The 12,865-nt window shown below is 46.5% G+C and overlaps 2 protein-coding genes across 12 annotated transcripts in view; one reads left to right on the plus strand and one right to left on the minus strand.

The window, feature by feature from the left end:
* The window catches only part of RBM6 (RNA binding motif protein 6), a 62,320-nt gene extending 53,063 nt beyond the window's left edge, over positions 1-9,257 (minus strand). For 2 of the 11 annotated variants that reach the window (XM_084902395.1, XM_084902382.1), the window contains exons 1-2: positions 9,072-9,256; positions 2,584-2,692 (exon numbers count right to left, since the gene is read on the minus strand). In XM_084902395.1, the coding sequence (XP_084758521.1) occupies positions 2,584-2,627 (44 nt within the window). In that variant the 5' untranslated portion in view covers positions 2,628-2,692; positions 9,072-9,256. Of the gene's footprint in view, positions 1-2,583; positions 2,693-5,311; positions 5,331-7,474; positions 7,599-7,747; positions 7,921-8,267; positions 8,361-9,071 lie in introns of those variants that run through there. The other 9 variants (XM_084902386.1, XM_084902384.1, XM_084902390.1 and 6 more) reach the window with 8 other exon arrangements.
* The window catches only part of TRAIP (TRAF interacting protein), a 164,651-nt gene that overhangs the window by 83,813 nt on the left and 67,973 nt on the right, over positions 1-12,865 (plus strand). The gene's annotated exons all lie outside the window — the stretch shown is intronic.

Consider the following 12,865-nt stretch of genomic DNA (forward strand, 5'->3'; position numbering starts at 1 on the left):
ATTACAGCTACAGCACGGACACCACCCAGTCAGCATGGAGGCAGGCCCCAAGGGAAGGAACACTGGCTGTGAGTGATCAGCAGGAGCACACTGGTGTGTGCTGCATCTAACTCCCAGGCCTAGAGTGGCTCCGCCTAGCAGCACTCGCACGGGGCCTGCTTTATCACTACCCAGGGTATCACAGAGGCAGGATGAACCATGCCACCACGCATGGATGGGTGACTAAGCCAAGCCACAGCATCTAGGAGCTGAATGCTGAAAGGGACCTAGTCAGCATTAGGCCTTCAAGTATTATTCACATGTCCCGAATAAAGCTGATATTCCAGATTCTAATGCTTTATGATAATTTTTCCTGGTAATAAGTATATTTTAAAATAGTATAGTATTAAAGTCATATTCTCAGTTTACAGAACTCAAGCGATAAATGAGAACTGGCCCAATCTTTTATGCTACCCAGCTCTGCCTTTGCCTAACCTCCAGGTCACCTTACTTTTATTTTATTTTTCCCCAGGTCGTTTTACATTGTTTTAGCTTTGATGAAAGTTTAGAGAGCTTAAGTAAACAATTAGGTACCTAGAATTTTCACTTTGAGGAGAACAGGAGGATGTGAAAAGGGAAAACATAAATGATCCGAAAGATTAAAAATGATCTGAAGGGTTATCTGCTATTTAGCAGTAAAACAAAAATATTAAGAGATCGAGTCCAACTCAGTAGCCCTCTCCTCCCAGAGTATACCGGTTCTACTATACGACCCTTCTGAACTCAGACCACACTGCTAGACTAGACAGACTCACAGGTCACTCAGTTCAAGAGAAACGGTTACAATGCCAAACCCTCTTTAATAGGAATTTAACAGCAGCAACTAAACGTTAGAGTTATGCTTATTAATAAATTTTCAGAACATGATGACTTCCGTGAGCTCCCATTAACATTAGTTATGTCTGTGTGGTTCATCATAAGAGAAGCAAATTTAAATGTTCTTCACAAGTAATACAACTTTACACTAAAACTAGGACAGTACCACTAACTTGAATGTCTCCTATGTTTAAAACCACTCAAACCCCAATGGTTAGCTTGCAGGAAGAATTAAGGGCAAGTAGTGCTAAAATATCTAAAACCACATGTTTTCTGACGAGAACACACCCAACACTGTCTTTGAATACTGCCCTAAGGATTACCTTACCCGCTGAAGTTGAGACGATCAAATAGTTCTAGAGTAACCTACTGCATTAGGGTTGTTAGAACTGTATTATATGTAGACTATTCAAGAAACAGTTCCATTAATATAAAATAGCAGTGATTATGAAAACAATTTTTAGCCAAAACCGGTTTGGTTCACTGGATAGAGCGTCGGTCTGTGGACTTGAAAGGTCCCTGGTTCGGCCGAAACCGGTTTGGCTCAATGGATAGAGCGTTGGCTTGGGGACTGAAGGGTCCTGGGTTCGATTCCGGTCAAGGGCATGTACCTTGGTTGGGGGCATATCCCCAGTGGGGGGTGTGCAAGAGGCAGCTGATCGATGACTCTCTCTCATTGATGTTTCTAGCTCTCTATCTCTCTCCCTTCCTCTCTGTAAAAAATCAATAAAATATATTTAAAAAAAAAAAAAAAAAAAAAAGCTCAACTATAAAAAAAAAAAAAAAGAAAGGTCCCTGGTTCGATTCTGGTCAAGGGCATGTACCATGGTTGCAGGGGGTGTACAAGAGGCAGCTGATCGATGATTCTCTCTCATCGATGTTTCTAACTCTCTATTCCTCTCTCTTCCCCTCTCTAAAAAATCAATAAAATATATTTTTTTAAAAAGAAAATTTTTAATCAAAGAAAAAAAATTAAGAAGTTGTTAAAATGAAATATAAAATCATTTTCCTGCAAGTACCTTTTAAAAAAATCAAAATAGTCAACCCAAAAGATATACTATATAAATTATGTCTCCCTTCTAGTCAAAGATCTTTAAAAAAGCATGTAATAGCCCAGCCTGCATGGCTCAGTGAACCAGTAGGTCATGGTTCGATTCCTGGTCAGGGCATATGCTCTGGTTGTGGGCTCAATCCCCATTGTGGGACGTGCAGGAGGCAGCGGATCAATGATTCTGTTTCATCATCAATGTTTCTCTCTCTCTCTCCCTTCCTCTCTGAAATCAATCTAAAGATATATATTTTTTAAAAGCATGTAATGACTTATAGTTAAACTAAAATTAAGGTGAGGAAATATAAATATAAATTGGTCAAAGAAAAAAAAATGTTCTGAAAATTTTAGAAAGTTAGGCAATAGAGCTAAAGTTACCTAACATTTCTGACGGCTTACCTAAATCATCAAAATGGGTTAATTCTGTAAGAAACAGCCTTCGTTGTAAAATAATCATCCATAAATGTAAATGAAATTATGAAACACAAAACACGACATGCTGGATATTCAATCTCAGAATCATTTCAGAAATGACTAAAAATTTTTAATGTCTTTATTTTTTAAAAGCCAGAGCTATTTCTACACACACAAAAATATCCCCCTTTATGATAGCCCAAAATAATGTAATACTGTCTCATTATAATATTAACCATGTCAATATTCATTATTTTAAGACTTACCGAAAAGGCCCCGTTCTGTTAGCAGATCGAGAGTCCCCCCACATCTCTGAGTCCGGAGGGCCCAATGAGCAGATCCCCCTTTGCTACCAAACGCTGGTTAGAGCAGCACCTGTACAAACAAGCCACAAAGCAGGAGCACATTAGAACACGAAGCAAAGGCTAAACAGTTTCTCCTGCTCAGCTTATGAGGGACCACATCAGCAGGGATAATTCTGGAAGTCTCTTTTAAACATTCACTTATTAACTTATAACAAAAAATATTTTTAAAATTAGAAATGCGTATTCCAGGCCACTACAAACTTCTCGGTGTACTAAGAATGCTTCACGTTTATAAATATTGACTATTTTTCTAGCAGCCATTCTAGAAACAGCATCTTAATTAGCATGAACACCAGTCCTACGCCATCCAGCCTGGCCACCCTCACCACAGTGACGCTTTGAAGATGGGCAGACCTTTGCTGCAGCTACTAAAAAAGAGGCACTTTCATGACCTTGGATTTGGCACCAAAGGTACAAAAGACAAAACAAATGAAGGACACTTCATCAATTTTAAACACTTTAGTGCATCAAGGTACACTATCAAGAGGGTGAAACGATAACCTGCAGCTATAACCTGCAGCTCAGTAAAATGACAGACAAAGGAGTTCCCCCAAAAGCAGTAACTGTCTGAGTCAACTTCGATGGAGCGTGAGAAAACAACCAAAGGTTTATAACAAGGAAGCAGAAGCTCATTCAAAAAAAGGCCATCTTCAAAATAACAGGAAAGTTGTGTCTTTCCTCATCCCTGCCCCACCCCCTCTCACATGGCAGTGGTTTTAGCCCTGAAGAAGTGGCAGCCCAGTTCCCAGCTTCCTCCATCAAAAGGAAAGGAAACCCGATTTGCAAATGATTGTGTACTAAATAATAAGCTAAATATTAAACTTCTAAAAGAAACCACAGGAGAAAGTCTCCTGAACGTGGTGTCAGCGGACACTCCTCTGAAGGATCCAGGAAGCACTTCCCACAAGACATTAAAATTAGATCCTGTTCTTCAAAAGACACCATTTAAGAAAAGAAACAGGCAAACTACAGAACGGGAGTAAATATCTGTAAACTGTACCTGGAAATGCTCACTATTTTTAGTCATAAAGAGAACCACAATAACAATACACACCCCTAGAACTGCTAAAATTAACCAAAGACTCACTAAACCAAATACACATGGATTTCCAGGAACCAGAACTCTCAAACACTGCTGGAAAGATGGCAAAATAGTACAAGTCCTTTAGAAACTGCTCCGATCTCCGGGACCGGTTTGGCTCAGTGGTAGAGCGTCGGCTTCGGGACTGAAGGGCCCCGGGTTCGATTCCGGTCAAGGGCATGTACCTTGGTTGTGGGCACATCCCCAGTGGGGGGTGTGCAAGAGGCAGCTGATCGATGACTCTCTCTCATCGATGTTTCTAACTCTCTATCTTTCTCCCTTCCTCTCTGTACAAAATCAATAAAATATATTTTAAAAGAAAAAAAAAAAGAAACTGCTCCGACAAACGCGACAAACAGCACTCGAAGGTGCAGTACTTCCACTTCTAAGTATTTACCTGAGGTAAATGAAAACAAAATACTTTACAAATACGTTCATGACAGCTTTATTCATAATAGCTTTGAAAACGGAAAGAAGTCAAATAGCCTTCAGTGGGATATAAACAGTTTGGTGTCCAGAAGGGTTTTCCTCAATTAAGCAGTTTACTTCCGAGTTGCCTTTTGGTAAAGTGGAAGAAGGATCAGTAAGAAACGGGACATGGCCGAAACCGATGTGGCTCAGTGGATAGAGCGTCGGCCTGCGGACTGAAGGGTCCCAAGTTCGATTCCGGTCAAGGGCATGTACATTGGTTGCGGGCACATCCCAGTAGGGTTAAGGGGTGTCGAACTCAATCAGACAAGGGTCCAAAATCTAAAATCCAGCCTAAATCGCGGGCCGAATGGTTTACTGAACAGTCATAAACTGACAATGTCATAAACTGACAGCGGAGTGCAGTGATGACAGCGAGGTGCGGGCCACATTGCAAGGCCTGGCGGGCTGGATTTGGCCCGCGGGCCTTGTGTTTGACACATGTGGCGGGGGTGTGCAGGAGGCAGCTGATCGATGTTTCTCTTTCATCAATGTTTCTAGCTCTCTATCCCTCTCCCTCTCTGTAAAAAATCAATAAAATATATTAAAAAAAAAAAAAAAAGAAAGAAATGGGACATGGAAAGTAGAATCAATAAGATCCATTCTTTTTTTAATTATGTATTTTTTTAAATTGTTGTAAATACACAGTGTGAAACTTGCTGTTTGCCATTTTTAAGTATACATGTCAGTGGCATGAAGTACATTCACACTGTTGTGCAACCATCACCACCATCCATCCACAGAACTTTTTTTATTTTGCAAAACTAAAACTCCTTCATTAAACGGGAACTCCCCACTCCCCTTTACCTAGACCTTGGCAACCAACAATCTATTTTCTGCCTTATAATTTTTTTAATGTTTTTATTAATTTGAGAGAGAGAGGAAGGGAGAGGGAGAGAGAAAAACATCAATGAGAGAAACATGGATTGGGTGCCACCCAAATGCCCCTTACTGGCGATTAAGCCTGCCACCCAGCAGGTGCCCTAACCAGAAATCAAACCAGCAACCTCCAGGTGCACAAGACAAGGCTGAGCCACACCAGCCAGGGCTGTCTCTCTGATTTTGACTACCCTAATGTACCTCTCATGATACCAGTGGAATCATGCAATATTGTCCTTCTATCACGGCTTATTCACTTAGCATATTGTCTTCAAGGTTCATCGATATTGCAGCATCTATTAAAATCTCATTCCTTTTTATTTTTATTTATTTCTGAGAGGAAGCAAGAGGGAGAGAGAGAAACATCGATGAGAGAGAATCATAATCAGCTGCCTCCTGCACGCCCCCTACTGGGGATTGAGCCCGGAAACCCAGGCCTGTGCCCCCACTGGGAATGAAACCATGATCTTGAAGTTCATAGGACAACGCTTAACCACTGAGCCCCGCTGGTCAGGCTCCTTTTTAAGATAATACTGTACAGTATGTATACACCACATTTGAAAAATATATATTTTATTAATATTTTACAGAGAGGGATAGAGAGGTAGAAACATCGATGGGAGAGAAACATCAGTCAGCTGCTCCTGCACACCCCATACCGGGGATGTGCCCGCAACCAAGGTACATGCCCTTGACCAGAACAGAACCTGGGACCTTTCAGTCCGCAGACCGACGCTCCTGCACTGAGCCAAACCAGTTTCGGCATATACCACATTTCATCTATTTATCCACTGATGGCCACCTGGCTACTTCCATCTGTTAGCCATTGTGACTCATATCTGAGTTCCTCACATATATGGTCAACAAGGGTGCCAAGACCACTCAATAGAGAAAGGACACGTTTCAAAAAATGGTCACATGCAAAAGAGCGAAGTGGGACCGTCACCTAACTTCATATACAAAAGTTAAAAGGGGAAACTTCGCGCGTTGGATTTGGCAATGATCTCTTGAATGACACCCAAAATATAGGCACAAAAGAAAAACGGACAAACTGGACTTCATCAAAGGGCCCTGGCCGGTGTTCGCCATGGCTGAGCATTGGCCCGCACAGCAAAGGTAGAGGGTTCAATTCCCGGTCAGAAGGAGCACAGGAGGCAACCAATTGATACGTCTCCCTCCTCTCTCTTTCTCCCTCCTCCCTTTCTTCCTTCCACTCTCTAAAATTCAATGGAAAAAACATCCTTAGGTGAGGATTAATAACAAAAAACAAGCAACAACAAACACAGAGAAATTGACAAGTATTGGCAAAGATGTAGAAAAACTGGAACCCTTCTGCATTGCTGGTAGGAATGTAAAGTGCTGCTGCAATTGCTGTGGAAACAGTATGGCAGTTCCTCAAAACCTAACACAGAATCATCACCCGACCCACTCCCAGGTATATACCCAAAGGAAAGCAAAGAGGGACAGGAAGAGGTATCTGGGCGCCCATAGTCAGAGCTGAATTATTTACAATAGCCACAAAGTGGAGACAACCCAAACGTCTACCAACAAATGAGTAAAACATGGTCCATGGATACCAACAGAGTATTATTCAGCCTTAAAGGAGGATGAAGAGCCCTGACTGGTTTGGCTCGGTGGATAAAGTGTCAGCCTGTGGACTAAAGGGACCCATCGATTATGGGCAAGGGAATATGCCCGGGGTTTCGGGCTCGAACCCCAGTAGGGGGATGCAGGTGGCAGCCAATGAGTGATTTTCTCTCATCATTGATGTTTCTATCTCTCTCCATATCCCTTCCTCTCTGAAATCAATAAAAATCTTTTTTTTTTTTTTGAATGGTTTTAAATGGTGCCCCAGCTATATGGCTCAGTTGCTGGGAGCGGCAGCCCATACACTAAAAAGGTTGTGGGATCAATTTCCGGTCAGGGCACATACCTATGTTTCGGGTTCAATCCCCAGTGAGGGAGCATACAGGAAGCAAGTGATCAGTTTCTCTCTCACATTGATGTTTCTCTCTCTCCCGCTTCTTCTCTCTCCAGAAAAAAAATTCAAAAATCAATAAACTAATCCTCAGGTGAGGATTAAAATAATGGTTTAAATGGTAAATCTTGCTACTATATATCATAAATTTAAAAAATATTTTAATTGATTTTTAGAGAGAGAGGAAGGGAGAGAGAGAAACATCAGCTGCCTCCTGCATGTCCCCCCACCGAGTGGAGCCCATGACCTCGGTATGTGCCTGACCAGGAATCAGATTGGCAATGCTTTGGTGCGTGGGACGACATCCAACCAACGGAGCCACGCCGGCCAGGGCTATCACAACATTGCCAAAAAAAGCAGCGACATAAAAAGCATGCCTTACACACCTCAGCACAGCTGTGAGAAGGTAACAGTGGTGGCTCCCAGGTATCACATCACCTCAGACAATCTGTGAGGTGGCCCCATTGCTTAACCTCACTTCACATGGAGAAGAAACGGAAATCAGGTAATCTGCCAAATGTCCCCGAGTTAGCGGAGTCGTCAGGGAATCGAACCCTATCACATTCTAGAGCTCCTACAGTTATGGGGGGGTTACCCAGGAAAATTCATTCTAAGCCCTTGGTGGATAGCTAGAAGAGCCCGTTCAAGACATGACTTACCATGGTTAGAATTTCAAAACTTTCCCATAGTTTTCACCTTAATGTAGCTCTGAACTAAGTCACGACCACCAGTACAAATGACACCATTGGCAGAAGAATGTGTACCCACTAAGACGGTGGAGTTCATTAGTAACCTCCCCCCAGACAATTCTCCTCTGTAAGGCTACAAGAACCTGGATACAAAAAGCAACAAAAAAATAAAATAAAATGCATGATTTAAGTATGGGGGGGGCAGGGGGGCAACAAAAACCCAGGCCTGGCAACAGCCTTCTGTGAAGAGGGATGCTGCAGGCGTCCAGAACAGGGACCTGGTGCCCACTCTGCAGGTCAGGCACCTTGCCCGGCGCCAGGGAACGAGGTGAGGTTCAAGTTCAACTTCTTCACCAACACGGTGGGTACCACACCACCCGTGACCGCGGACACTGCCAGTCCTGCCCCGCAGCCCTCGCCATTCGCTGATGCCCACGTGACTGAACCATTCACACGGGTGGCATTACTCAACAGGGGGTGGGAAGCAAACCCAGGGCACAATCCAGAGTTCAGAAAACGAACCGGGTGACCAGGCACATGAGTCTACTGGGCTCCAGCGACTCTGACCTTCCCAAGCGAACACCTGGAATGTGCAAAAAACCCACCATCACCCTCACGGGGACGGACCCTACAGTGCAAGGCCCTTCCTAGTTAGCAATGCACTCCTGGCGCGGGACAGCCGTGCCCAGGCTGGAAGGAAAACCCATGTGCAAAGCCAAACGGGATCTAAAACCTCCAGAGTGACTGCGGGGGGAAGCCCCGCTCTCCCACGTTGGTCCAACGGGCGCAGAGCCCCCCGCGCACCCCCCGCCGCCGGGTTCCACTGCCCGGGGGTCCCGCCGAGCCCACTCGTGTCCGCCGGGTCTGAGGGCGCGGCCAGCGCCGGGCACAGAGCTCCCTCCGGAGCGGCACCTCAGAGCGGACCCGGATTCCTGCAAAAAGCAGGAGAAGCGAAGGAACACAGGGCCGCCCGCGGCCCCGCAGACGGGGAGCCCGAACCGCAGCCACGCGCCAGTCCCCCGACCCGCCAGCCGGCCGCCCCGAGGCAGGACCGGTAATCCCGCCGCCCGCCGGGCCGCCCCTGGCCCGCGACCGTTCCGGGGCGTTCCTCCGGGGCGGCGCCTCCCTCCCCACACCGCCTCGGCTCCGTCTTCCCAGCCCAGCCGCGGCCGCCCCGCGACACCGAAGCCGCAGCTTCCAGGCCGCGCGGGCCTCGACGTCCGGGGCGGCCTGGCAGGCCGGCCTCCTCCCCTCAGGCCCCGGCGCGTCCAGCCTCCCGGCCCCCGGTCCTCACCGAGGCAGCGCGGCCTCCGCGGCCCACTCCTCCTACTCCTCAGCCGCCGCCGCCGACCCGGTGTCGCGGAGACCGGAACTTCCTCCGCGCCGGCCGCTGCCTCCACAAAGGCGCCGCCGCCGCCGCCCGGAGCGCTCGGCCTGCCGGGAGATGGAGTAGAGCGGCGGGGCGCGCCGACTCCCCTCCCGCCGTGCCCCGCGCAAGGGGGCGGGGCAGGCGTGTCTGAGGGGGCGGGGCGTAAGGCCACGCTGCTTGTCAGCGTCCAATGGGAGGGCACGCTTTCCCGCCGCTGCGCGTCAGACCCGCGGGGGGTGTGGCTTGGCTTCCTGCTTACCGCCACTTGCCCTCAGGCTGCCAGGTGTGCTCCAGGCGGGAGCTAGGATACCAACCTGGTCCTTATCGCCCGAGGCTGCCTTTTTTTTTTATAATATGTATATTTTATTGATTTTTTACAGAGTGGAATGGAGAGGGAGAGAGTTAGAAGCATCGATGGGAATTGATTCGTTGCCTCCTGCACACCCCCCACTGGGGATGTGCCCAAAACCAAGGTACACGCCCTTGATGGGACTCTTGAGTACACCAGCCGGCCCTCTATCCACTGTGCCAAACCGGCCAGGGCAAGGCTGCCTTCTTGTGAAGGAAAAGAAAGGGAGCCCGAGCCCGAGAAGAGAGAGTTAGAGAAGCAGTAGTCACATGGGTTCGTCCCTCTTTCCTGCTGGGGTTTCCCAGTTAGGCATCCCCGGCCCAGAAATACCAGGCTGTGTTAGCTGGGTTTAAGGTTCAGGGGCCCGCCCTGCCTCTGGAGGACAATCAGCCCAGTTTGCACAGGACCAGGCTAGTTCTCAGCCATAGATCTAGCTGAGAGTGACCTGCGTGAGGCCACACAGAAACTGGAAGCTATCTGCAAATCAGCAATCTAGTGGAAAACGGGAGTCACAGTTGTAGCTAATGCTCTTCAAGACGGATGGTCCCTACCTGAAATGCTTGCTGATTCCAGCCATCTGGTGCCCCTGTCAGTGGATCCTGAGAGAAAGAAGCCTGGTTTTATAGCCTAAATTCAATTTCCTGGGATGGAAGTCTATTCCAAGAAAAACCTATAAAGCGTTCTCAAATCAAGCCTTATCTGTAGAGAAAGGAGGTGGTTGGGTTAAGCAGTATTGAAAGTTACTTTCCCACTTTTCAGGCATCTTGTCTGTAAGCCAGTTCTTCATTCAAGAATTGTATGAAGTACCTACCGTCTGCCAAGCACTGTATCAGGTGCTGGAGATACAGGGAAAAAGCAAAGCTTATACAAGTTCTGCCCTAGCCGGTTTGGCTCAGTGGATAGAGCATCAGCCTATGGACTGAAGGGTCTCAGGTTCGATTCCAGTCAAGGGCACATGCCCGGGTTGCAGGTCAATCCCCAGTGGGGAACGTACAGGAGGCAGCCAATCAATGATTCTCTCTCATCATTGATGTTTCTCTCTCTTTCTCTCCATCTCAGAAATCAATTTTTAAAAATACTTATAAAAAACTTTAAAAAATAGCGGAGATGCAGATGAGGGTGGTTATTAAACAAGAAATACAACCTCTGCTGAAATGAGTTTGGTTTCTGTAAGAAGGGAGATGAAAAGCTGTTGGCTCTAAATCTATAATAATAATAATAATAATAATAATAATAAAAGGGTAACGTGATAATTAGACCAGATGGCCTTCCTGAGAAAGCCGAGGCCGGAGGGAAGCCCGGGTCCCAGGGACCAGAAGGAGGCTGGTGCCGGCAGCCAAGGGAAGGAAGGAGGCACGAATGTTCATGCATTGGACCGCTAGTAGAATAACAGACTTGCCCTCCGTGCCAATGGGATCCCTCCAGCTGCCGTGTGGAGAATAGGCTGAAGGTAGGAAGGTCGGAAGCAGGGCGTCCAGTTAGGAGACTTGTGATAATATAACAATAACAGGATGGTACTTGTGTGGTCACAGTGGTCACAGGAGGCAGCTAGGATGAGGAAGGAGAGGGCAGAATGTGGGAGGGGCAGTTTTGGTAGAAAGAGCAGGAGTCCGTTGGGAGTCTCCCATGCCTAGTTGTCAGTTGGATACATCAGCCTGGAGTTCAGGGTAAAGGTCAGAGTTAGAGAGGCAATTCTGGGCGGTATCAGCGTAGTAGCTAGTGCTGGTATCTAAAGCCCTGGGCTTGGATGGGAAGGCCGAGGCAATAAGGGAATGAGTGTGCACTGATGGTCAGAGTTCCAGCCCTGGGCCCTGGGGCACACCGGCACTAAAGAGGTCCCAGAGAAGAGGAGGGACAGCTAAAAATAACTGTAGGCAGCCGCAACCGGTTTGGCTGAGTGGATAGAGCATCAGCCTATGGACTGAAAGGTCCCGGTTTGATTCCAGTCCAGGGCATGTGCCTTGGTTGAGGGCACATCCCCAGTGGGGGTGTGTGTGTGTGTGTGTGTGCAGGTGATCCATGTTTCTCTCTCATCGATTTTTCTAGCTCGCTATCCCTCTTCCTTCCTCTCTGTAAAAAGTCAATAAAATATATTTTAAAAAAAGAACTGTGGGTACTTTGACTTTCCTTCCCAAACTGGGCCATCTTTAAATAAATATATTTTGTTTTTTACCTACATGATTGCTTTTTTCATATATATTTCATATACATATGAAAAAAGCAGTCATGTAACTAAAAAACAAAAAAAAAAAAATATATATATATATATATATATATATATATATATATATATTAGTAATTTCAAGGAGGAAGGGAAAGGGAGGGAGAGATAGAAACATCAGTGATGAGAGAGATTCATTGATCTGCTGATTCCTGCACTGCCCCCCACCAGGGATTGAGCCTGCAACCCAGGCACCTTTTTTCGGTTTAGGAAATGTTTCTGTACCAAATCAGAGAAGGTGAGGGCTTCTTGGCTTACACTCTCATAATGAAACTGGTGGGACTTTATGAGAACGAAACTATACAAATGCGAGATATATATATATATATATATATATATATATATATATATATATATATATATATATATATATATATTTCCTGTAAGGGAGGGAGCCTGGACACCCCAGCTGGTGAGGAGCGAGAATAGGGAATGACCTTGGAGACCTGAGAGGCTCCTCCTCCCTCCTGTCTCCTTTCCTGGGAATCTTTCAGGAGTTGGGCCACAGCTTTGTCATCACCATGTGACCACAGGCCAGGGCTGTGGAGGGAGGCTGCAGAGGGGCAGCCTCTGAGACCACAGGACAAGCTCAGGGCAGGGCAGGGCACGGCTCTGGGACCTTGACCAGTGAGGGGAATCAAAGGTGACTTCAGACTCTTCCTGCACCCGGAACTGTCGGGGAGTGAACTATGGAGCTGTAAATCGACGTAACTGCTTCGGAGAACACAGGAGCAGTATTGTTGTTAATCCCTAGTTTACATCTTTCAACCGTTCTCCAAAATTAAACTGTTTGGGGAAGCTTTACGTGTTCCTGTCTTTATTGCTTTGCATCTAGGAAAGTACAGATTCTGTAGCAGTTCCTTGCCCTGGCCGATCACCTGGGAAGCTTTTAAAAAGATGCTCTCGCGAGAGTCTTATCCCAATTCAATCAAATCACATTCTCTAGGGGTGGTGTCCAGGCATTAGTGTTTTGTGTGTTGTTGGTTTTTTTTCATTATTATTTATTGATTGGAGAGAGAGAGGAACATCGATTTGTTGTTCTACTTACATATGCATTCATTGTTTGATTCTTGTCTGCGTCCGGACCTGGGCTGGACCGGCGTCTGCAGGCAGAGGGCGGAGATGCTCTAACCCCCAGCCCCTCAGGGT

The sequence above is a fragment of the Pipistrellus hanaki genome, assembly GCF_964339955.1.
Source record: "Pipistrellus hanaki genome assembly, chromosome: 13".
Classification (NCBI taxonomy): domain Eukaryota; kingdom Metazoa; phylum Chordata; class Mammalia; order Chiroptera; family Vespertilionidae; genus Pipistrellus; species Pipistrellus hanaki.